We start from the raw sequence: 22600 nt of genomic DNA, 5'->3' as shown, positions 1-22600 counted from the left end.
GCCTGATCTTAGTGGTTAGCAGCTTGTTTTCATTTGTGAACTTGACATTTTATTGTAAAGACCCATTCAAGCAAATTGTCCAACATTTTCCTCCAAATAAAATAAAAATTTGTCCACGGTAACAATTCAAGATTAAAATATCCCAAACTAAACTTTTCCTCTAATAAAAAAAATATTTTTTTGATTGAAATAAAGTGCAAGTGTGATAGGTTTGTTTTGATTTGATTTGCATCATAGACGTATTTTTCAACCAACTATTTTGTATATTTTCAACCAACTTCCTTTAGTGGAGTTGGCCACCACATTAATTGTGGGGTGGGAGGTCAAGGGTTCAAACCTTGTCTCCCATCAATGTCCCTTATTATGAGGTTTGTTCTAAATCCATACGGGTGTGTGGTGCATCCGTCTGGTCTAATGATGGTTCAGTCCCCATCAGGTTTCCCCGGCTCAGTTGGGCCATCCCATAGAGTAGGTTTCCCCTCCCCTTAGGAGTAGGAGTAGGCCATCAGGTTCTATTTTGTTTATCAGTTATACATACAGGTGATTGATGATAATCAATGAATTAAGACTGCGTGGAATGGTAGAACTGAAGCAAATGTCAAAGTGCATGGTTTTGGCCTTTGGGCTTATTTTGATTATGTCAATCATAAAAAAATTTCATTTACACATCATGTTAACGGGCGAAGTAATAATAGCATACTGATTAATTAGTTACTGTGAATTTAGTGGATTTTAGGATATGCATACAAGGCTTGATGGATTTTAGATTATGCGTACAAATTATGATTTTACACGCATCATTTTACATAGCTTATCATTTGTAAGGCAAGAACAACTGTATAGAAAAGGGTAAAATCTTGTAAACCCCTATGTTTTACGTAAAAGTTATACTACTCCCTGTGGTTAAAATATGTTCAGTGATCTCCTTGCACCTTGATTTGAACTGGAAAATGTATGAATCGAATCAACAGAATTGAACACCTCAAACGGCTCTTTCGTGCATTCGAGGCATTAAACCTAACTGACCTAACTAGGATAGCATCAAATTTATGTCGTCTTCAGGGAAGTTTCATTAGATTTAACAGTTGAAATTGGACAAAACCATCTTTTCTAGTTTTGTGAAAGCAAACTCCGATGATAGATCCATTTCAAAATGTTGCAAAAGCCACAGCTAGTTTTGCATCAAAGTGTAAGTGCACAATAATTGGCTGTATAAAGAACTAGTAAGGGAACCATTTCTATTTTGAAGAGAACAAAAGGAAAAAGGATTGAATAAAGGAATCAGAGAACTACATTTGGTTTTGAAGAAAATACCACAAAATAACAGAACAGAGAGGACTTCAAGAATAAAGAAGTTCAAGCAAATTATTACCTAGAGCGCACTAAGCTTTAGCCAAATGTTGGAGCAGACAACATCAGCAGCTCATTGAAGGAAAGAAGGTTCTTGAATTGGGTTGTAGCCTTGTAGGCTATGAGTTGGCTTGGGAGATTCTATTCAGATTTGGAAGCATTGATGGCTTCCAAGACCAACATGTTTTCGAATTGGGTTGTAGGCTGTGAGTTGACTCGGGAGATTCTATTTATGTCGTCTCTCCTAACAGCATAAATAGATGGAGTGATCTAAACAGTATAAATTTACTAGTTCAGTAGCATTTTTTGACTAATAAAAAAGTTTACTGCCCAAAAGCAGCATATTGCAATAAGTTAGTGACATTTCGCGCAATTTACTCAAATAAAAAAGAAAGGTAAAAGAAAGCTAATTAATTTTGCCTGCTTCAATGATCAAGCAAGGTATGCCCAAATAATCATTCGTCCCCTAATGAATAATGATATTGCATTGCTTCCATAAAGGATTAGTGCTTGTCGCTGCAAGTGTTTTTCTATATTTTCTCTTTGTCAAAGCCAGACTCGATCAGCAATTAAACAAAGGTGGATAACTCCTCGTTTCTAACTGATGGTGATGGTAGCTTTAAAAAGAGGGGGAACCAAAAAAAACAGAAACTGATGGTGATGAATTCCAAAAAATAAAAAGTAAAAAAAAATTACGAATGGTGATGGAGACCGATTTCTTCAGGGCTGGTGCAGAAAAATAATGACCACAATTCTCTGGGGTGTACACAGAAAGAACAGGAGCAGGGTTCGCACGTGCATACTTTTTCATCATGATGTATGATTTTGGATGCACTGATGAAGAGCACAGGAAGAAGTGTGAGAAAAAGATTTCGAAACCAAACCCTTCTCATGATAAAAAGAAATTCCTGGTTACTGGTCCAAATTTTATTGACTACTTTTGCAATCGTATAAATTACAACCGACTATAAGTTTGCGACTCATTGTGTTCGCAGATCTGAACCTATTTGCAGATCTGAAACTATCAGCAGTTCAGCTCCTTGTGGTAAGTTCGCAGATCTGAACCTATTTGCAGATCTGAAACTATCAGCAGTTCAGCTCCTTGTGGTAAGTTTGCTTCGAGCTGTTTTGCCCGTTCTCTTACTGTTGCAATCCTCTCAGCTCCAAGAAATCCAGGGCCAGGCTTGATAATTATCTTCTCGAGTGACTTAGCAATTTGCAGTAATGCCAATGCAAACCTAAAATCGCTCCTGTAACCAGCAAAATTAATCAACTTGATCACTTTAAGACATGGATGGCCATGAGCAGTAAGATCTGCCTTTGCACGATTGTAGCGACGAAGACCAGTGGCAATCGCCTGAGAGAAGGGAAACGATAATTAGGAAGCATGACTTGATCAAAAAAGGAATTGTAATTGGAGAGTAATATAGGCTGCTTCTGGTAGTTTTTATCCCCAAGATGCACATGGTGGAAGCTCTGGTACCTCTTTAGAAGCCAGCGAGTCATAGAACATCTGCCACAAACAAGGAACCATTTAGTAGACCAGAGAAGATAAACAATAAGAATGAAATAAAGTAAATAACAAACGCAAAACCAGGAAGGAAGGTGATCATTTTATTATCTGTTTTATACTTTGTGCTCGCGCTAAACATAATTGGAAGTTACGTCTGACAAGACCATATTTTACATTGGCAAGCCATGGATTGTTTATAATCTATCAGAAAGATAAACAGAACCACCAACTCGAACTCCTTGGTACATCTGACATTTATCACCACCTTTTGCTATATTTGGAAGAAGAGGGACAAGTATGCTTTGCAAGCATCAAGCAAATGCCAAATGATTGCTAAACAAATTTCAGGCAACAAGAGACTTATGCTGCATTTCGAATTCTATATACTAGTTTCATGGACAAAAATAAGTCATAATTAAATGAAATCTCCACCTGCAAGTAGCATAAAACTGGATACTGACTGTAGCCAAAAGAAATCCTAGACCAAAAAACTTCCTATGCATGTCATCTTAAAGTTACAATTCTCTATATGACTAATGCGGCAAAAAATCTAAGCCTCGTCTGAATCCGTAACTACATAAAAAATGTAAAGCCACCTTGGTAATAGTTACAGCAATCACAAAGATTATTCCCATCAATCATACTAGCTACAGTTACAGTAAAAGGCGTCACTCAAATCAATAACTAGGTTATCTAGAGAAAGTAAGAACTTCCAACAGTTTGATAGCCACTCTTTTGGGCATCAAACTTACTCCAATCAGTATGATACGCAACAGCTCATACTGGAGTCAAATTCTATAGTTGCAACTGAGATCCCTTAGGGGCATTATCACAGCTCAAAATATCTAATAGAACTAGTGGAGCCTGTAAAACAAGCATTGGAGGATTATTGATCGAGTTCAAAGATATCCGCTTAACTCATTCACAGGTTTCTGTCAATTCAGGTGGAAAGGAGAAATACGTTTTAGACATTTGGACTACTGCACATGATAGTCTCAAAAGATTGAACATTTCTTGACATTGTAGGGGCAACATGTGAAAGGCTAACTTGGAACTAGTAGGTAGAATAATATGTGCAAAGCCCCTCAAACCTATCCAGAAAGAAAAACGAAACCATGCTATAACAGATAGCCCACCAAACACCCATCAAACAAGAGTCCAATCTACAAGAAAGCAAACAGCTCTTATCTTAGCTATTCTCTTTAATCTCCAAGAGAATATTGCCTGCTGTAATAAACAATTACTTACTCCATGTTTTCAGCATTTGTTCTGGAAAGTTTTTCACACTATCTGTTCAACTTAAAAGTATGTACAAAATCACATGCAACTAAAAGAATAACAGTGGTAAGACAGATCAGTTTCCCTACAACCGGCCTATGTATGTGAGATAAAGCTCCAAAAAAATTCAGGCTGGGGAATAACATTGAGATGGCAAAACAGTTAGGTAAACATATCCTATTTGGTATTTTGATAAATCCCATCAAATAATACTTTTCGATACTAGGTCAGGCTTTGGGAACCCAAAGGCCATAACAATTTTTAACTATTACAAGGGACGCCATTACCTATATATTCCAACCAAGGGGTTATGCAGATGATGGCTTAAATATTCACGCCTATTGTTTGGCATTTATAAAAACAATAAATTACGTTACCCTTGCCTGAGGTTCGTCCTTTTTTTCCTTCAACTTTAGGTTGGCAGGAAAGTGTTAGCATTAAATTAAAACTAAGAACTTTACTTTTCCTCCTCTTGTTGTTCCACACGCACGCGCGCACAAATGTAAAACAATCACATCAACTAATTTAGCTCAATAATTGTAACAAATTTTGTGTCAACTGTTGCACCCCAAGAGAAGTAATTCTCTTCAATAAGAGAAAATGAAAAAAAGAACACACGCTTTGCATACACACAACAGAAACCTGTCCACTAAAAATTTTAATTTGCCCTGACGAAAAATTAATTAATAACTACAAAACAAGCGCAAAGAAGTTTAAGAAGCGGATGTGACAATTGAAAGAACAAATGATCTTAGCTAGAGCTCATATGTTTGAGATGATTCAAGCTGCAAATGAAATACTAACCACGACACCCAAACTAGACAAGAAAGGGCATGCTGTTGTCAACAAGACAAAGAAGAGAAAGCTTTCACCAGCCCTTGCATGAAGGATCAAATCCAGCTGTTTGAGACATTGCAATTGAGGAAGTCCAAATAAAGAATGATCATGCCTCGGTGCAGAAACAACGTCCTAGTAAGATGTTTTACATTGAACAGTTAACAACAATTATCATGAGCAGCAATAGACAAGATAAGTAAACAATGGAAAAGGCTAGTCATTTCCTAACCAGCATGGGCACATTCAAGACAAGCCTCTGCAACTGATGACTGTATTTTGAATGCTCCGAAGGCTCAAATAAAAATGATCCACAATGCGGTCCCTTCAACTGAAGCTCTGATAGGAGAGGAACATTCTGAAGTTGAAGTTTCAATACAGGTGACATAGATGCTTCCCCGTACACAAAAGACAGAAGATTTGCAGCAGAAATTGTCAAACTTTTCAATTTTGTGCAATAGAATATACTCAAGGACTTTAAAGATGAACTAAGAACATTCAGTTTCTTCATATAATTATCAAACTTTATACAGAGATGTTCAAGATGTCGACAACTGGATAAAAGATACTCAATCATCTCATCCTTGACGTTCACATCGACCAGTCTCAAGGATGTCAACGAGGTGAGACCAATTCGATCCACACTAGGCTTCACTTCCCTTGAAATCGACAAAAACTTGTTGAGGTCAGGAAAATCATGACATGATATGTCCAATTCAAAAACCTTTACTTCCTTTTCCATTGCAAAATGAATCCAATCACAAATACGGTTAGGACTCTCATCAGTTATTCCTTGGCAGTGTACAATAAACTTATCTACAGATGGCCCCTGATGCAATTTGACAACTTGATCCACCCAGCTTAGAAAAACAGTTGGTTCTACCCAGGTACCCGGGTTTCCATCCCATTGGTTAAGAAATTCGAGACTGCAAGAAGTAAACCGCCATAAATATCTCCACCTGCGTGAAATGATGCTGGTCCTCACTGCTTCCTTGAGATTCAAACAGGACAGAATGACAATCAGGATCTCATCCGGCAATCTATCCATCCCGTATGCCACCAAACCGTGTTTCTTCACATGAAAATCATACAACAGCAAATTCAGATGAGTAAAAATCAAAATTTTACTTGATATTCAGACTGCAACAAACAGAACTCTTCACATGAAAATCATACATCAGCAAATTCAGATGAGTAAAAATCAAAACTTTACTTGATATTCAGACTGCAACAAACAGAACGCTTCTGCCCTATTTCAAACAAAAACATGGTAAGCTAATGCTAACGCCTCTACTTCAGCCCAAGTTTTTCATTCTGAGACGAGAAAGTTCCTAGCTTCAATCCAGCCATCCTAAAACAATTAAGCTATCTTCAGAATGCTAATTTTGAATGATTAACTAAGCCTTTAGTCGGAAAATTTTTCATTTTCAGTCGGATTTAAAAAAAAAATATTTTTGGTGGCCTTTTGAATAGCAAATAGAACAAATAATGAAAAAACATATATCGCATTACCAAAAAATAAAAACACAGTAAATATAAAGAGCAAATATGGAAGAAGAGATCAATGGAAGGTTGTATAAATTGCCGTTGATCGTAATCCAGATGATTCAAAAATAATCAAGAGATGGAGTGTAGGGGCTAGTTATACTCGATGACTAAAACTTCCAACAACCAAACAAAGATAACAAATCTATCCTGGATGAACATGGATTTCTCAAAATTTATCAGAAACACCCCTACCAAAGAACGAGGGGAATAGGAAAAAAAAGACATTCGATGCTCAATTTTGGTAAATATGCTATATATATATATTTTACATGCTTCTAAAAGGCTTAGAAGAACAACTTTTAACAGCAGATAGATGGATAGATTCCAAACCTTTCCTCTTTTGGTGACGGTGGAAAGCTCAAGGGCATTGCATCTAGACAGAGGACGAGGAGGAGGAGGAGAAGTCATCATGATTTGTGTGGTCTAACAAGTCAGCTGAAGAATTTAAAACCGGAATATCGTAAAACATTCGAAAGTAATATATTAAGCGGAACTCCGGAACCAAATTGGATTAAGCGGAACTCCGGAACCAAATTGGAAATTCAACGTGCAAGAGAAATTTCAATCTGGTTGATTTTCTCTTCTGGGCCTATGGGCCTCATACCATCTGGGACCGTCTACTTATTGTTATGGGATAATTGCAGAAACCTCCTCTGAAGTTTTTGACACTTGCACTGACCTCCCCTGTGGTTTGAAAAATTGTACTGATCTCCCCTGAACTTACTAATTCTTTGCAAATTCAGTCCAAACGATTAAAATATTATTTTAGGGAGTGAAATTAGAATTTTGTACCAGATTTACCCTTTGTGCTAAATGTCCAATGAATGACAAAGTACCACAAATCAATTAATAATTAATAAACTTTAAGGGATGTAGTTGATGGGTAAATACGCATTACCCATTTAAAATACTAGGTCTTTATAGATATTTTACTTTCAAACATTTAATTTATGATAAATATATCAACGTTTGTAAGTAAAATTCAAAAAGTGTTACAGTAATATTCTTACAAAAAGGAAATCGGTAGGTTATCTATTTAATATAAATTAAACATTTAAAAAAAATGGCCCAGAAAGTATTAATTCTTTATGGCTTTCATCCATTAGATGAGTAAAGTATTGGCTCTTTATGGGCATTTTATTCTAAATCATTTAATTTATGTTAAATACATAAATGTTTGTAACTAAAATTGAAAAAGTGTTACATTAATATTTTTACAAAACCTACCAGTTTCCCTTCCGTAAAAATATTAATATAACACTTTTCAATTTTTGTTACAAACATTTATGTATTTAACATAAATTAAATAATTCATAATAAAATACCTATAAAGAGTCAATACTTTACTCATCTAATGGATGAAAGCCATAAAAAATTAATATTTTATGGGTCATTTCTTTTTTTAAAAAGTATTTAATTTATATTAAATAGATAACCTACCGATTTCCTTTTTGTAAGAATATTACTGTAACACTTTTTGAATTTTACTTACAAACATTGATATATTTATCATAAATTAAATGTTTGAAAGCAAAATATCCATAAAGAGCCGTTACTTTAAAAATATTTAATTTATATTAAATAGATAACCTACCGATTTCCTTTTTGTAAGAATATTGCTGTAACACTTTTTGAATTTTACTTACAAACATTGATTTTAACGGCTGAAATTGGACAAAACCATCATCTAGTTTTGTGAAAGCAAATTTAATTTATGTCGTCTTCAGGGAAGTTTCATTAGAGTTAACGGCTGAAATTGGACAAAACTATCATCTAGTTTTGTGAAAGCAAATTTCAATGGGGCTGCATTCCACAAAGAAGGCTTCTCAGGCGTTCGAGTGATGACAGGGAACATTTCTTAGCTGGATCATTGAAGAAACTTGTTGGGAGTTTTTGAGCCTGATGTCATGGAATCTTATGCAGCAAAATTTGCTCTCAAGTTACTGCTAGAGTCCCATTAATGATTAATTCTTATCTGCCCGCCCATTCTATGGGAATAATGGGACATAACAGAAATAAAAATGGGGATTCTGACCGCAGATACAAACTACCTAGGCATAAAACTAAAGAAGTCCAGATTAAGCTGTTCCTTTTTTTTTTTTAAATTTCAACCTAACCTATATTAACATTAAGAGACTTAATTCTATTGAGTTTGAGTCAACTTTATATTCGAATTCAGAAATCCATAGAACTATTAATAAATAATTAGACTACCCCATTTATGAGATAAAGAATAATAGATATAATCATTGAAAATTTCAATTTTGATAAAATAGAAAATAGATATGGGATGGACGGTTTTTTTAAATAACTAACTTCTCTAAATTATGAAGATTTGAACATATGATGAAAGATTACCCGCTCTTTTTTAATTTGAGTTCAAGCGTATGGAATCCATATTCCCATTTTACCCAGATCCTAAATAGATTAATTTATACATGCGTGTTAAAGCTGTGTAAAATCAATCTAGAAGGAGATTCTCTAAGACTAATTAAATTGATCTATCATTTAGAATCTGATGAATAGTCATAGTTTTACACGCTAATGAAAATTTACGACAAAGTTTAGTAGGTTGGTCGAGCATGCATGATGATAGATCGATTTCAAAATGTTGCAAAAGCCACAGTTAGTTTTGCATCAAAGAAAGCTAAAAAGCAAATTCTCTATACACAAGCCAAAATGAGCAGACATATCCCAAAAAAAAAAAAAAAACACAACGAGACGTTGTAGGATGGATTGTGAAAACGCCAGACATCTTCAAGAGCTCCATTTCTCCAGTATTTTGGGTCATTGAAATAGAACTAAAGACAAAAAACCACAAAAAAAAAAAAGTTCCAAGGTAAATTACGCAAACAGAAACAATCAAAGGCTTGTTGGGCTGTTGACTTCTGTAACAGTCTTTAAGTGCATTTATGGGGGTAGAAGATTTTGGATTTCTATCATTGTCTCTCATCAATTGTCACTACATGTGACTTCTTCTAAAATCCAATCGATACTTCTTAGTTTGGTTTGATGATGGTTCAATCCTCGTCAGTTTAAAAGATTCAGTTGGATTGGTTCCACTTCCCCCTAGCTGATGTATGACCTAAAAAAAAAAAAAAAAAAAAGTTAAACGGAAACGGATTACAATTAGATTCAACAATGTTGACATTAGTACTTGTCTTGAAACAACAGGACAAATACCATGTACTAGACACAGATTCTCATCCCAAACAAAAAACCCAAAAAAAAAAAAGCCAAAGAAGTTCGTTCAACCAAGATCAATTTTATGCTATGCCGAGCTTATTTGTGTCCTGAAAATTTCAGAGGACGAACAACATTGTAGGAATCTTGAAACTACACCGGAGAATAGGCCTGAAAAGATTTTACCTGTTTTGCTGCGCTTTTGTGGTGGATTCAGCATTTTTATCAAGTGAAGGACAATTTCTGTCAATGTAGCTCTCCTTCCTTCCGCGAAATTCCATAGCTCAGGCGTGATTCTTCGGCCACTGGGATTGCATTCGTTCATCTCTTTCAAGGCTGTCACAACAGCAGCGTATGCTTCACCTCCCCATTCCATTTGCAGATCCACAAGGGCCTCGTCCTCTTCTTCCAGAATTTCCTGTACAAATAAATTATTACTCTCTTTTACAAATGAAAAAATGAATTGGACCAATATCAAATGAAACAACTTCAAACAAATCCATCCACTCGTCAAATTTGATGAAATTAAATAATAAAAAATTGAGGAAATTCAAGATAGAAGAGCTCAATGGTTTTACTGTATCACCAACAATTCGAAACGGATGCCACTCTGGGTTTTCTATTTTGCTTTACCATAAGCTACAAAGTCGAGCTGCCTCTATGAAACTCTCAGCAGTTGTGAATTTTCTTTGGACAGCAATATGCAATGGAAGTATATCAATCTCTCCCAACCTTTTGATGCGAATATCGCTTTGATCATCAAGAAAATGAGCCAAACTCGAGAAAAATGAATACATAAATACCAATCAAAGAATATACAGCATGGCTACTGCAGAGGCCCCGTCCTGGGCCGAGACACGTGGCAGCCCAGAAAGGCCAGAGTTGGGCTCGGACCTCAGACCCATGGGAACCATCCTGGGGCACACCGCCGCTAGAGCTCCGAAAGGTTCTAGAGAACAATCCCGCAGAGGGCGAGGAGGATCCCCTTCAGCGCGGGATTGAGACTATTTTGGGCAGGTCCCGAAACGTACGGAGGTCGGACTCACCAGCGGGTATAAATGGTAACGCACATCCACTGCACAAGGTACGCTCACTGTTGGCAAATTACCCCCGACTGTTTTACTTCTCGTGAATTTCACTCACCGGAAGACTAACTTGACCGTCGGAGTGCCCCCGGGGATAACCTCGGGGCTCCCCTGCTAGTCATCCTATAGATCTCTTCTCGTTTATTTTGCAGGGTTTGGACACGCTTTCCTCATCAGCACGCCGAGCTCAGTAGGTCAGTTTGGTCCGGGGAAACTCAGCGCTTCTTCAGTTGGCGCCGTCTGTGGGAACCGAAAGGGAAGTATAGTTGTGTTGATGGCGAGAACGCGCTCCAAGCGAACCATCGAGAACACCGACCCTGGAGCCGGCGAGGGGTCCCGGCGAAGGGAGATCGAGGCGGCTCGGGACGCTAGGGGCTCAGCCCTTTCAGGGGAGCGGAGACAGCAGATCCTCCAATTCGTGACGGAGAACCTCCCCATGTTGGAAGACATGGTCCGACAGGCGAAGGAGAGGGGTGAAGCCGAGGGCGCACAAACCTCCAAGGCGAAGGAGAAGTAGAAGGAATCACCTCCCATTCCCTCAGAAGATGAGTCGCGAGACCAGCCCCCAGAAGGAAACGGCCACGGACTCCCCCTCGGCCACGGGCCTCGGTGGTCGGAGACAGCGAGAGGTGTTCCCGTGACCGATCCGCTGGGGGCCGACTGAGAAATCCTTCCCCGCGGAAGCCTGCGTGGAACGAGTCCGAACGCTCCCCCGACAGATCTGTCAAGAGCCGACCGCGCAATCTCCCCCAGTGGAAACCTGTCCGGGACGAACTCAAGCAGATTTTGCTGCCGCAATTGTACGAGAACAATTACACAGCCTCGCCCTTTACCCGGGGGATAGAGGACTACACGCTACTCCGGAGATTCAAGATCTCGAACATCGAGTTGTATGACGCTTCGACCGACCCAAAAGACCACCTCTCGGTCTTCCTCACGCACGTGCGCCTGCAAACAGCTGCGGACGAGATCCGTTGCAAGACCTTCCCCATGTTCCTGAAGGGGAGGGCCCGACTTTGGTTCCAGGGTCTGGCACCGGGATCCATCCGAAATTTTTCCGAACTGGCCAGGCAGTTCGTCGCCCAGTTCGTCTCTTCGAAGACTTACTCGAAAAACGCGGCTCACCTGATGGCAATCAGGCAGAAACCAGATGAGTCCCTGAGAAATTTCATGACCTCCTTCAACACGGAGAGCCTGCAGATCATGAACAGGGATGAAAAGGTGGTAATGGCCGCCTTTATGAACGGGCTCAAGGCAGAGGAACTCTTTTACAAGCTGGCCGAAAAGCCCCCCGGAGATTTGGAGGAGCTCTTGACCAGGGCGCACGCAGTCGCTAATGCAGAGGAGGCGGCACGCCTGAAGAGGGAGTCAGATCGGGAGCTCGGAGATCGGAGAGGACGGAAAAATCCCCCCGAGAATAAGGACGGCCTGGCCAGGAAAAACGTTTTTGACCGACTCCCAAGGAAGAAAGCCCCCACTCAACCGCCGCCTCCCGAAAAAGGGTACACCCTCCTGACTCGGCCCAGAGTCTAGATCCTGGCCGTTATGGAGGCGGAGGGCCTAGGAGAACGACCGCCTAAGATGGGGACACCTCGGAACAAAAGAAACCAGAACCAGTACTGTGCCTTCCACAGTGACGTCGGGCAAGACACGGAGGGGTGCTGGACCCTGCGGAAGGAGATCGAGGATCTGATCCAGCGCGGGTTCCTAGGGTGATTTGTGCGGCAAGGTCGACCAGCGTGAGGGGAGACAGGGGCGAGGGCCAGCATCGTGACCGCCCTGAACGGCGTGATACCTCTCGGGGCCACTCCCCCGACCAAGACACTCAGAACCTGGCCGGGGTGATTAACACCATCGCTGAGGGCCCCACGGGAGGGGACAACAACGCAGCTCGGAAGAACAGGCGGCCTCCCCCCGAGGGGGAAGATTCTCTGCAGCGCCTGCGCATGGACGAAGAGATCACTTTTGGGCCGGGGGACGCGGTTCCCTTGGCGTCAACAAAACCACGAGGCCATCGTGATAGACGTCGTGAGCAACAACTATCGGGTGAAGAAAATGTACGTCGACTAGGGAAATGCTGTGGACATCCTGTTGTACCGGGTGTTCAAGGAGCTCGGCTTGAAAGATGGGCAGTTGACGCCGGTTCGGACACCTCTGGTGGGTTTCACCGGGCCGCCCATCAACCCGGAGGGGATGATCACCCTGATGGTCACGGTAGGGCAGGCGCCCAAATGCCGGACCATCCACGTCAATTTCGTGGTGGTCAAACAACAATCCCCGTATAATATGTTCCTGGATCGGCCCGCCTTGAACGCTCTCCGAGCTATTCCCTCCGCGCTCCACCTCGGCGTCAAATTCCCCACCCCGGGGGGAATAGCCGAGGTACACGGAGATCCAGAAGTAGTCCGAGCTTGCTACTTGGCCATGCTCCGGGGACAAGAGAAGGTGGTCGCCCAGACGACCAGCTTGAAACCCTACATCCCGGGAGATGAGGCCCGACAGTTGGGCACTCGGGACGAGATCGAGGAGTTATCCTTGAGAGAGGACAGGTCCGACCAGATTCTCCGCATCGGTGCGTTGCTGCCTCCCAAAGAGAAGGAGGGGTTAAAGGCCCTGCTGAGAGAGTACTCCTGGGTCTTCACGTGGACGGTTGAGGACATGCATGGGATTCCGACTGACCTGGCCGTCCACCACCTCAACGTAGATCCCCGCTTCAAGCCGGTGAAGCAGAAGAAGAGGAATTTCGCCCCAAAGAGGAATGAGGTGATCAAGAAGGATGTCGGCAAACTGTTGGAATCCAAGATCATCCTGGAGGTATATTACCCGATCTGGCTAGCCAACCCGGTCCTAGTGAAGAAGGAAGAGCAATCTTGGAGGATGTGCGTGGACTTCACAAACCTCAATAAAGCCTGCCCAAAGGACTGCTTCCCTTTGCCGAGAATTGATAGGTTAGTAGGCTCTACTGTGGGTTTTGACGTTCTGTGTTTCCTGGACACCTTCAAGGGATACCACCAGATAGAGATGGCTGAGGAGGACCGGAAAAAGACTTCCTTCATTATCGAGGAGGGGACGTACTGTTACCGGACAATGCCGTTTGGACTAAAAAACGCTGGAGCTACCTACCGACGCTTGGTCAACAAATTGTTCCAGAATCAGGTCGGCAGAAGTATGGAAGTCTACGTGGACGATATGATCGTCAAGAGCCGAACTGACCGGCAGCTCGTTCCCAACCTGAGGGAAATCTTGAACATCCTATGAAAAAGTCGGATGCTGCTGAACCCGAAGAAATGCACCTTCGGGGTTAGGTCGGGATGGTTCTTGGGATTTCTGGTCTCCCGAGAGGGGATCCGGGCCAATCCGGATAAGCTCCAGGCCATCATGGACATGGCTCATCCGAGGAACATAAAGGAGGTCCAACGGCTCACGGGAAGGATGGCCGCCCTGAGTAGAATCCTTTCGCGTTCCGCGGTGAGGGGGCTATCCTTCTTTCGAATCTTGAAAGCGCCTAAGGAGTTTCAATGGACTGAGGAATGCCAGAAAACCTTCACTGACCTGAAAGCATATCTGGCCGAGCTGCCCACTTTGACCGCCCCGGAGCAGGGAGAGACCCTACTCCTATACTTGTCCGCTTGCAATGAGGCCGTCAGTGCGATTTTGGTACGGGAAGATAAGGGTGTTCAGAGACCAGTATATTACGTCGGTCGTGCGTTACAAGGGCCGGAGACGCGGTACACACCGGCAGAAAAATTGGTCCTGACCCTGGTGCACGCCCCCGGAAGCTCCGACCTTACTTCCAGGGCGGCAGCATCGTTGTCGTGACTGATCAGCCCTTACGACAGATACTCACGAAACCGGAGATTTCGGGCCGGATGACCAAATGGGCCGTCTAACTAGCCGAACATGACATTGGCTACCAGTCTCGCACCGCCATCAAAGCTCAGGCCCTGGCGGACTTCCTTGCTGAAGGGGCTGGTTCGTCCGTGACTGAATCAGGCTCCCCGCCCGAGGAGGTACGGCCGGAAGAGCCGTGGGTACTGTTTGTGGACGGGGTCTCGAGCAAGGAGGGGAGCGGAGTCGGCCTGCTGCTCACCTCGCCCACCGGTGAAGAGCTGACCTATGCACTCAGATTTGACTTCCCGGCATCCAACAATGAGGCAGAGTACGAGGCCTTATTGACTGGGTTTTCGTAATTTTGATTAGTCTTCGGTGCCATTGTTGTACACCCTACAGGCTTATAATGTGCACAAATGCCAGGTTTTAGGCTAGTGGCTAACATTTGTCACTTACCAAAAAATGATAATTTAGCTATAAAAGTTGATGTTGTTTTGTAAGTGCTTAGGGTTCTTTATTTTCAATCTTCTCTAGGATATGATTGTCTAAGAAAACTTCTCGGTTGAGATTGTCTCGACATATGTTATTTGTCTTAGATGAAAGGAAAAATGTCTATCATCATGTTACTGACTCTTTTTTCCTCCCCTAATGTCTTGCCTTGATGTAATACAAATAGGTAGTTGGCATCAAATAGTGGTGATACAAATACCTATTAATTCTAGATTTTATGGCTAGTGTTTTCAGTTAGCTCCACTTGTAATCCCAATTACTCTCTTTAATTGTACTCTTCTTCTTTGGATCATCCAAATGCAAGAAGACACCATTAGTTGGATTTCTTGATACTAACAATGTATAGTAATCTTTTATATCAAAATTATCTCGAATAGTCAAAATAAGAACATAATTTTTGGTGTACTTCTTGTAAATGTGTCGTATTGTTCCTTTTATTTTTTTGGGAGGGTGCGTAACAGGGGAGGGGGAAGAAACATAAGATCATGATCATTTTTTATAATATTAATGTCACTTTCAGGTATTGTCCATTCAGTTCAGGGGTTCTAATCAAATTGAAATACATTATAATGTGTGAACATCAAATTAGGTAATGGATGGTAGACATACAAGAAGCCAAAATTTTAGAATTAGTAGACAAACCTGATGTAACTTTGGTTACATAATTCTCAAATACTGATTTTTTTTTACTGTTACTAGGTTAATATTATAGTATTTGTATGGCATATGCACCATTTTTTGGTTGGTTTAGATATTTGACTGAGGGTCTTTCTTTCGCCATTATTAATAGTTTTGACCTTTCACTCGAAACATATTTACTTCTTTTGATATGCATACCTACAAATTATACTCTTTCCACTGATTATTATGAAATTTAAATTTCCAAAGTTTCATGTACACTCTATTATTTTGGATAATCTAAACAAGACTTGTTTCCATGTTAAGGACAAACTTTTGAAGAATGGTATCAACATCCCATAGTGAAAAAAATAACATTCTTTTGATCAAGACATTGCTCTTAATGCTTAATTTAAAATGACACCAAGAACACTTTTGATACAGCTCCAGATATTTGTTGAAAAATCATGTCAGGAATTTAAATTGGTTGATGACATCTTTAATGGAACTAATGAGCTGATGGTCAATATTCTTTGGAACTGTACTATTCTTAGTTATCTTTCCTGCAAAGTCAGGAGTATGAATTATGATAGGGTGTTAATTGTTAGCAATTTGATTGTTAATTTTCCCTTTTATCCTTGTCAAATATTATTTTAATTATTAATATTTACTTATATTTGGTATTGGACCCAATTTCAGGGATTGAAGCAGAAAATTACCAAAAAATGAGGGACTTGTATGGAAACATGGAGACTTCTAAGGGTTTCAACCTTTGGGTCCTTAAATTGGTGGGGACCACAAGTTAGTGCAAGGCATTTAGTCATTTGGGCTTTTCAAAGAAAGCAACGTAGAGAGACTTGGAACAACAAGTACTTTGGAGGCTTTGTCCACATGTGCGGGGACCACGGATAAGAAGCATGAGTCATTTGGACTCTAGGAAAAGAAACGTACAAAGCTTGTGAAATGGAATTGGACTTTGAATTTGGTGTGGGGACCACTAGAGATAGCATTAGACTTCCTTTTGGCTTTAAAAAGGGAAAAACGTACGAGAGGTTTATCAATCAATAGTTTTAGTTTAGGCTTTTAGCATAATTTTAGTTTTCTTTTCTTAGCTCTTTCGCATGGTTGTTCTCCATTAATGGAGGACTAACCTCTTAATTCTAGTCAAGGGGACAACTGAAGACTTGGTTCAACAATTACTGTGAGATCGAATCTGTTTTAATTATTTTCTTCATTTATTGGTATTTATATGTTCCTTGATTTTAATTGCTATGGCCTTGTGTATGATTGATTAGTGCGCAATAATTAATTATTCATATAGGCTATTTTTGCTAAATAGGGGTAATTGAATCCGTAATTGTTCGTTATCTCTACCTCAGTAGCAACTGGCGTAATTGGGTTTATGTCAGGGGAGCATATGATCTAGCTTAAACAAACCCTCGTAGCGTGTTTGTTGGTTAGGATTGGGCCTTTCTAATTATTAATGCAATCTAGAAATTAAATCCTACGGTCGTACCTAGGGTTATTTTTGGGTTAGAGAAATAGCTAACGGTCGTACCTTAGTTATCGAGAAATTAAGGAAGGGTTGGTTGTTTATCGCGTGCATGACAACTATAACTAATCTATTACTAAATGTTGGAATTATTTCTGCATCAATGATCAGTGCATGAACCATTTCTGAAGTGTACCCTTGGCTAGAGTTTTCCCTTAATTATTCCTCTTAATCAATTATTTTCTGCAGTTAATTTATTTAGTTAGCATTTAATCCAAAACCCCCCATACTTTGGACTCTAGAAGAAACGAATTATCCCCAGTCCCTGTGGATTCGACCCTACTCACCGCTATATACAAAATCTGTATTTTTCTCGAGTAGGTATTTATTATTGTACAGGTTCGGCACCTGTCAAATTATGTTTATCCACATTTCTTTTTGAATGAGACTCGATGATAAAATGAAACATTTTAGAATTTTTTTAAAAAATGCATATTATATTCAGTGAAAATCATCAACTAGCATTAATTTCATTTTCTTTAGTTGACTCAAATGGACTAAAAGATTCATTTTGGATTCACGCCATCTTAGTTGAGATCATCTATTATCATATACTTGTTCTGATTATTTGGTAAGTGAGATCTAATTGGTTTCTTTACATTTTGATTCAATGTATTATTTGATAGTTTTGATATGACTTCTTTATTGAGAACACTGACTTTTAAACCTCTGCCCTTGTATGTATGCCCCTTATAAACATTTATCCTTACTTTTTGTTTATATTTGTAACTAGCAATGGATCGGTGGTATGATTCGAAAGTGCAAATAATACGGTATGAAAATGTAGTGATGGAACTTGTAGTCAAAGAAAGGGACTTGCTTAAATTAGAGAAAAGCTACTCTCTTTTAAGGTAAAGAAAATAAAAGGAAAGAATAAAGAAAGAAACAACTCTCTCTCTAGGATAAGATTTCAAAGAGTTCAGATCGTGTTACTGTTGTCAAGTCTAAATTTGAAACTTTATGAGAAACTTTATTTGCCATTGAGGCAAAGACAAAAGAAATCTTGACAAATGCTCCCATTATAAAGGAGCACAAGTCCCGAGTGCTGACAGATTTATTGGATGTCATGTTCATGTTTTATTCAGCAAAATGGTTAGGTAGAGATCAGATTACCAATAGATCTCATCATTCCATCACCTATCTTCTCTAGTATAAATACTGGCTCGTTAGTCCTTTTAAAGGTATGAAAACCAATTCACTTAAGATAACTCTCAACAACTTTTGACTTAAGCATTGGAGTGAAATCAAAGGATTTAATCTCGGCCATTTCTTGTTTTGCAAATGAGCTGGTTTGGCGTTGACCTCAATTTGGCTTGCTAGTTCACCTTGTCAATTAGCGCCGTTTGTGGGAACGAGTTTTTGTCACATTTATTATGATACGGGAATGATCAAGAAGTCGAAGAGTTCGTCAAACCAACGTCGACACAAATGCGAATAACCAAGAAAACATTGATCAGCGTATGGATGATCAAGAACGAAAATTTTGCCCTACAAACGAAGAAACCCTAATTAAGATGGCCGAATTTGTAGTCGAGAATCTTAAGATGTTCGAAGAGTTAGGAAAATACTTCAAAAGAAAAGGTAAAGAGAAGGTCGAGACATCTAAACAAAAGACCGTGTCTTCTCCTGAGATCCTTCAAATGAGAAATTCGATAATCATCACCCGAAACGAAGTTATTCGATACGAGTTCCTTTCAAACCCAACTCCAAATTGACGACGATACTTAAGTCTCTATCCTAAGGCCTACATAAGAAAAGAGTAGATGCACCGTCGAACACGAGAGAATGAATTTGCAACAACTATATAAGGGACACACCATTTATAAATGATATCAACAATGATGTGATTCTCCTCAATTTTAAATTGCCAAATTTTTAATCTTACGATGGAAGAGGTGAACCTAAAGATCACATTCATGTATTTATCTCTACTTTCTCTTTTATTGTGTATCTGATTCGGTAGTGTGCAGAGTTTTTCAATTTTCTATAGGATAATGCTCGAAAATGATTTTGGAGTTTCAAACCTAAGAGCATCTCCTCCCTTAAAAAATTGGTAGACAAGTTCGTCCATATATTTGTGTCTTTTAGTCTCATTATTAAAATGTTGTCTCATTTAATGAACATACATCAGGTACTCGATGAGTCTATACGGTCATAAATTTAGAGATTCATCAAGAAAAATGTTTAAAATCCTGATTCCAATAAACAGGTCACGATAGCTGCATTCATTAACGGGTTAAAGGCAGGAACCTTTAACACCGAACTGTATCAAAATTATCCTCATAATCCACATGAGTTAAGAAAGCGTGTGGATAAAGGCGTTTAAGGTAAGGATGCAAATTTGATGAATAGCAAAATTCAAGGCGAGGATGCAAATTGGATAAAGAGCGAAATTCAAGTAGGTCGGACAACTCCAGACCTAGGAAACGAGATTATGGTAGAGCCAACACTATTAATTGGATTTCTTGATACTAACAATGTACATAAATGCTTCATGTCAAAATTATCTAGGATGGTCAAAATAGAAATATAATTTTTGGTGTATTTCTTGTAAATATTTTATGTTGTTCCTTTTCTTTTTTTGAGAAGGTGTGTCGCAGGAGAGGGGGAAGAAACATAAGTTCAGAATCATTTTCTGTGATATTAATATCACTTTCAGAAATTGTCCATTCAGTTCAAGGGTTTTTATCAAATTGAAGCGCATTATGATGTGTGAATATTAAGTTACGTAATAGATGGTAGACATACAAGAAGTCAAAATTTTAGAATCAGTAGACAAACTTTTAACTTTTGTTACATAGTTCTCAATTACGGATTTCTTTTATTGTTAGTATTTTTACATGTGTAGATATGCACCATCTTTGATTGATTTAGATATTTGACTGAGCGCCTTCCTTTCGTCATCATTAATGGTTTTGATCTTTCACTCAAAACACACTTATTTCTTTTGATATGTATACCTGCAAATTATACTGTTTCCACTAATGATGGTTATTATGAAATTTAAGTTTTCAAAATTTCATGTAGACTATTTTGTTTTGGATAATCTAAACGAGGTATGACTTGTTTCCATGTTAAGAAGAAATTTCTGAAGAATGCTGTCAACATCCCCTAATGATAAAAAGATAACACTTTTGATCCAAACAAGACATTGCTCTTAATGCTTAATTTAAAATAACACAAAGATCAATTTTGATATAATTTTAGGCATTTGTTGAAGAAACATGTTAAAAAATTAAATTGGCTGATAACGTCTTTCACTTACAAAAATTTGGAGTTGTGATAGAACTAATGAGCTAATGATCAATATTCTTTAGTATTGTGCGATTCTTAGTTATCTTTCCTGCAAAATCAGGAGTATGAACTGTGTTTGTTCATATTTCTTTTTGAATAAGACGTAATGATAAAATGAAATATTTTAAAATATTTTAAGAAAGACATATTATATTTAGAGAAAAGCATCAATTAGCATTAATTTTATTTCCTCTAATTGACTCAAGTGAACTAAAAGATTTATTTTAGATTCACGTCATTTTAGTTGAGATGGTGGATGAGGATGTTGCCTTGCAAATTATTCATCATTGTTTTCCCTTGCTCTACCCGTACACTTCTTTCATCCGAGGGTAGAAGCCTTAGGGAGGAGTTGATTAACATTCCTACGCTTTAGGGACTGATTTAGGCTTCGCAGGTATCTAAACCATTCAAGGCTAAGCATTCTGGGCGAACGCTTTCAATCATAGCATCTTGTTCTACCACTAGAGATAGAAGATAAACAACCTTTAGCTGAACCAGTATCAGATACCATTTTCTATTGCTAAATCAGAAAATGGTATCATATACTTGTTCTGATTGCTTAGTATGTGAGATCTAATTGATTTCTTTACATTTTGATTCAATGTATTACTTGATAGTTTTGATATAACTTATTTATCGAGAACACTGGCTTTTAAATCTCTACCCTTGTGTGTATGTCCTTTGTAAACATCTATTCTTACTTTTTGTTTATATTTGTAACTAACAATGGATCGGTGGTATGATACGAAAGTGAAAATAATACGGTATGAAAATATAGTGATGGAACTTGTAGTCAAAGAAAAGGACTTGCCTAAGTTAGAGAAAAGTTACTCTCTCTTAAAATAAAAAAAAAAAATAAAAGGGAAGAATAAAGAAGGAGACAACTCTCTCTTGGATAAGATTTCAAAGATTTCAGATCGTGTTACTATTGTCAAGTCTAAATTTGAAGTTTTATGAGAAACTTTATTTGCCACTGAGGTAAAGACAAAAGAAGTTTTGACAGATGCTCTCATTTTAAAGGAGCACAAGTCTTGAGTGCTGACAAATTTACTAAATATTGTGTGCATATTTTATTCAGCAAAATGATTGGGTAGCGTGGGTATCTCGGCTTTTCGACATCTCGGAAAAGAAAACATCTTAAATACCTCAATTTAACTGTCTTTGCCAAGGGTTCATTTTGGGATGACCCATCTATCTGAGGTATAAAAAGTTTCAACTCATCACTATGATATGACTGGTAATTGATATGATAAATGTGACATTCAACCACCCTATAAGTTAAATCTACCACTGATATCACCGCCATGTCTTATCCTATAAAATTAGACTATCAATACCCTCATCATTCCACCATTTATCTTCTCTGGTATAAATACCGGCTCTTTGATTATTTTAAAGGTATGAAAATCAACTCACTCAAGATAACTCTCGACAATTTTTGACTTAAGCGTTGGAGTGAAACTGAAGGATATGCCATTAACCACTTTTTGTTTTGTAGGTGAGCTCATTTGGCGTTGACCTCAACTCGGCTTGCTAGTCTCACTTCATCAATTGCTGCCGTCTGTGGCAGCGAAATTTTGTCTCATTTGTTATGTGTAAGGCCCAAGGACAACCTAAGAGGGGGGTGAATTAGATTGATTAAAAATATTTTATTGAGTTTATGCACTTTTTCTTTAATAAAAATTTACCTTCTTTTCTAGTAGTGATCAGCCAAGTAAATTTAAAGAAGAGAGCAATGTTGATCAGAAATAAGAGTGTATATAAGTAATGAGAATTTTATTAAACAAAAGAAATAAGATAGAGTATCAAACCGATTGTCTACCAAGCTTTCCTCAAACTTGAAGACCAATCACAAAGATGAGCACCTTCTCTTTGATGAAAGATAATCAACTCAATGTACAATGGAGGGATCACTTCCTCCTTGCCCCAAGCCTCACTTAGTCAAGTTAGGAAATTTTACTATCACTTAGATAACCCTCAACAAAGCTACACTATTGAAAAAAT

General features: G+C 38.9%; 1 protein-coding gene across 3 annotated transcripts; it reads right to left on the bottom strand.

The window, feature by feature from the left end:
* Positions 1 to 2209: 2209 nt before the first annotated feature.
* Positions 2210 to 7097, bottom strand: LOC113763511 (putative F-box/LRR-repeat protein At1g56400). 3 transcript variants are annotated; one of them, XM_027307342.1, is made up of 6 exons: positions 6854 to 7097; positions 5208 to 6047; positions 4946 to 5110; positions 2834 to 2863; positions 2416 to 2707; positions 2210 to 2353 (listed from the first exon to the last, which is right to left on the bottom strand). In XM_027307342.1, exons 1-6 carry the CDS (start codon positions 6932 to 6934, stop codon positions 2331 to 2333), a joined length of 1431 nt encoding a protein of 476 aa, XP_027163143.1. In that variant the 5' UTR covers positions 6935 to 7097; the 3' UTR covers positions 2210 to 2330. The 3 variants fall into 3 exon arrangements, with proteins under 3 accessions (XP_027163143.1, XP_027163144.1, XP_027163142.1); XM_027307343.1 differs by having other exon boundaries at positions 2210 to 2365; positions 2428 to 2707; XM_027307341.1 differs by having other exon boundaries at positions 2210 to 2707.
* Positions 7098 to 22600: the final 15503 nt, after the last annotated feature.

Source organism: Coffea eugenioides, chromosome 2, assembly GCF_003713205.1.
Source record: "Coffea eugenioides isolate CCC68of chromosome 2, Ceug_1.0, whole genome shotgun sequence".
NCBI lineage: Eukaryota > Viridiplantae > Streptophyta > Magnoliopsida > Gentianales > Rubiaceae > Coffea > Coffea eugenioides.
Note: the sequence above shows the minus strand (reverse complement) of the source record. Positions and strands in the feature narration are given on the sequence as shown.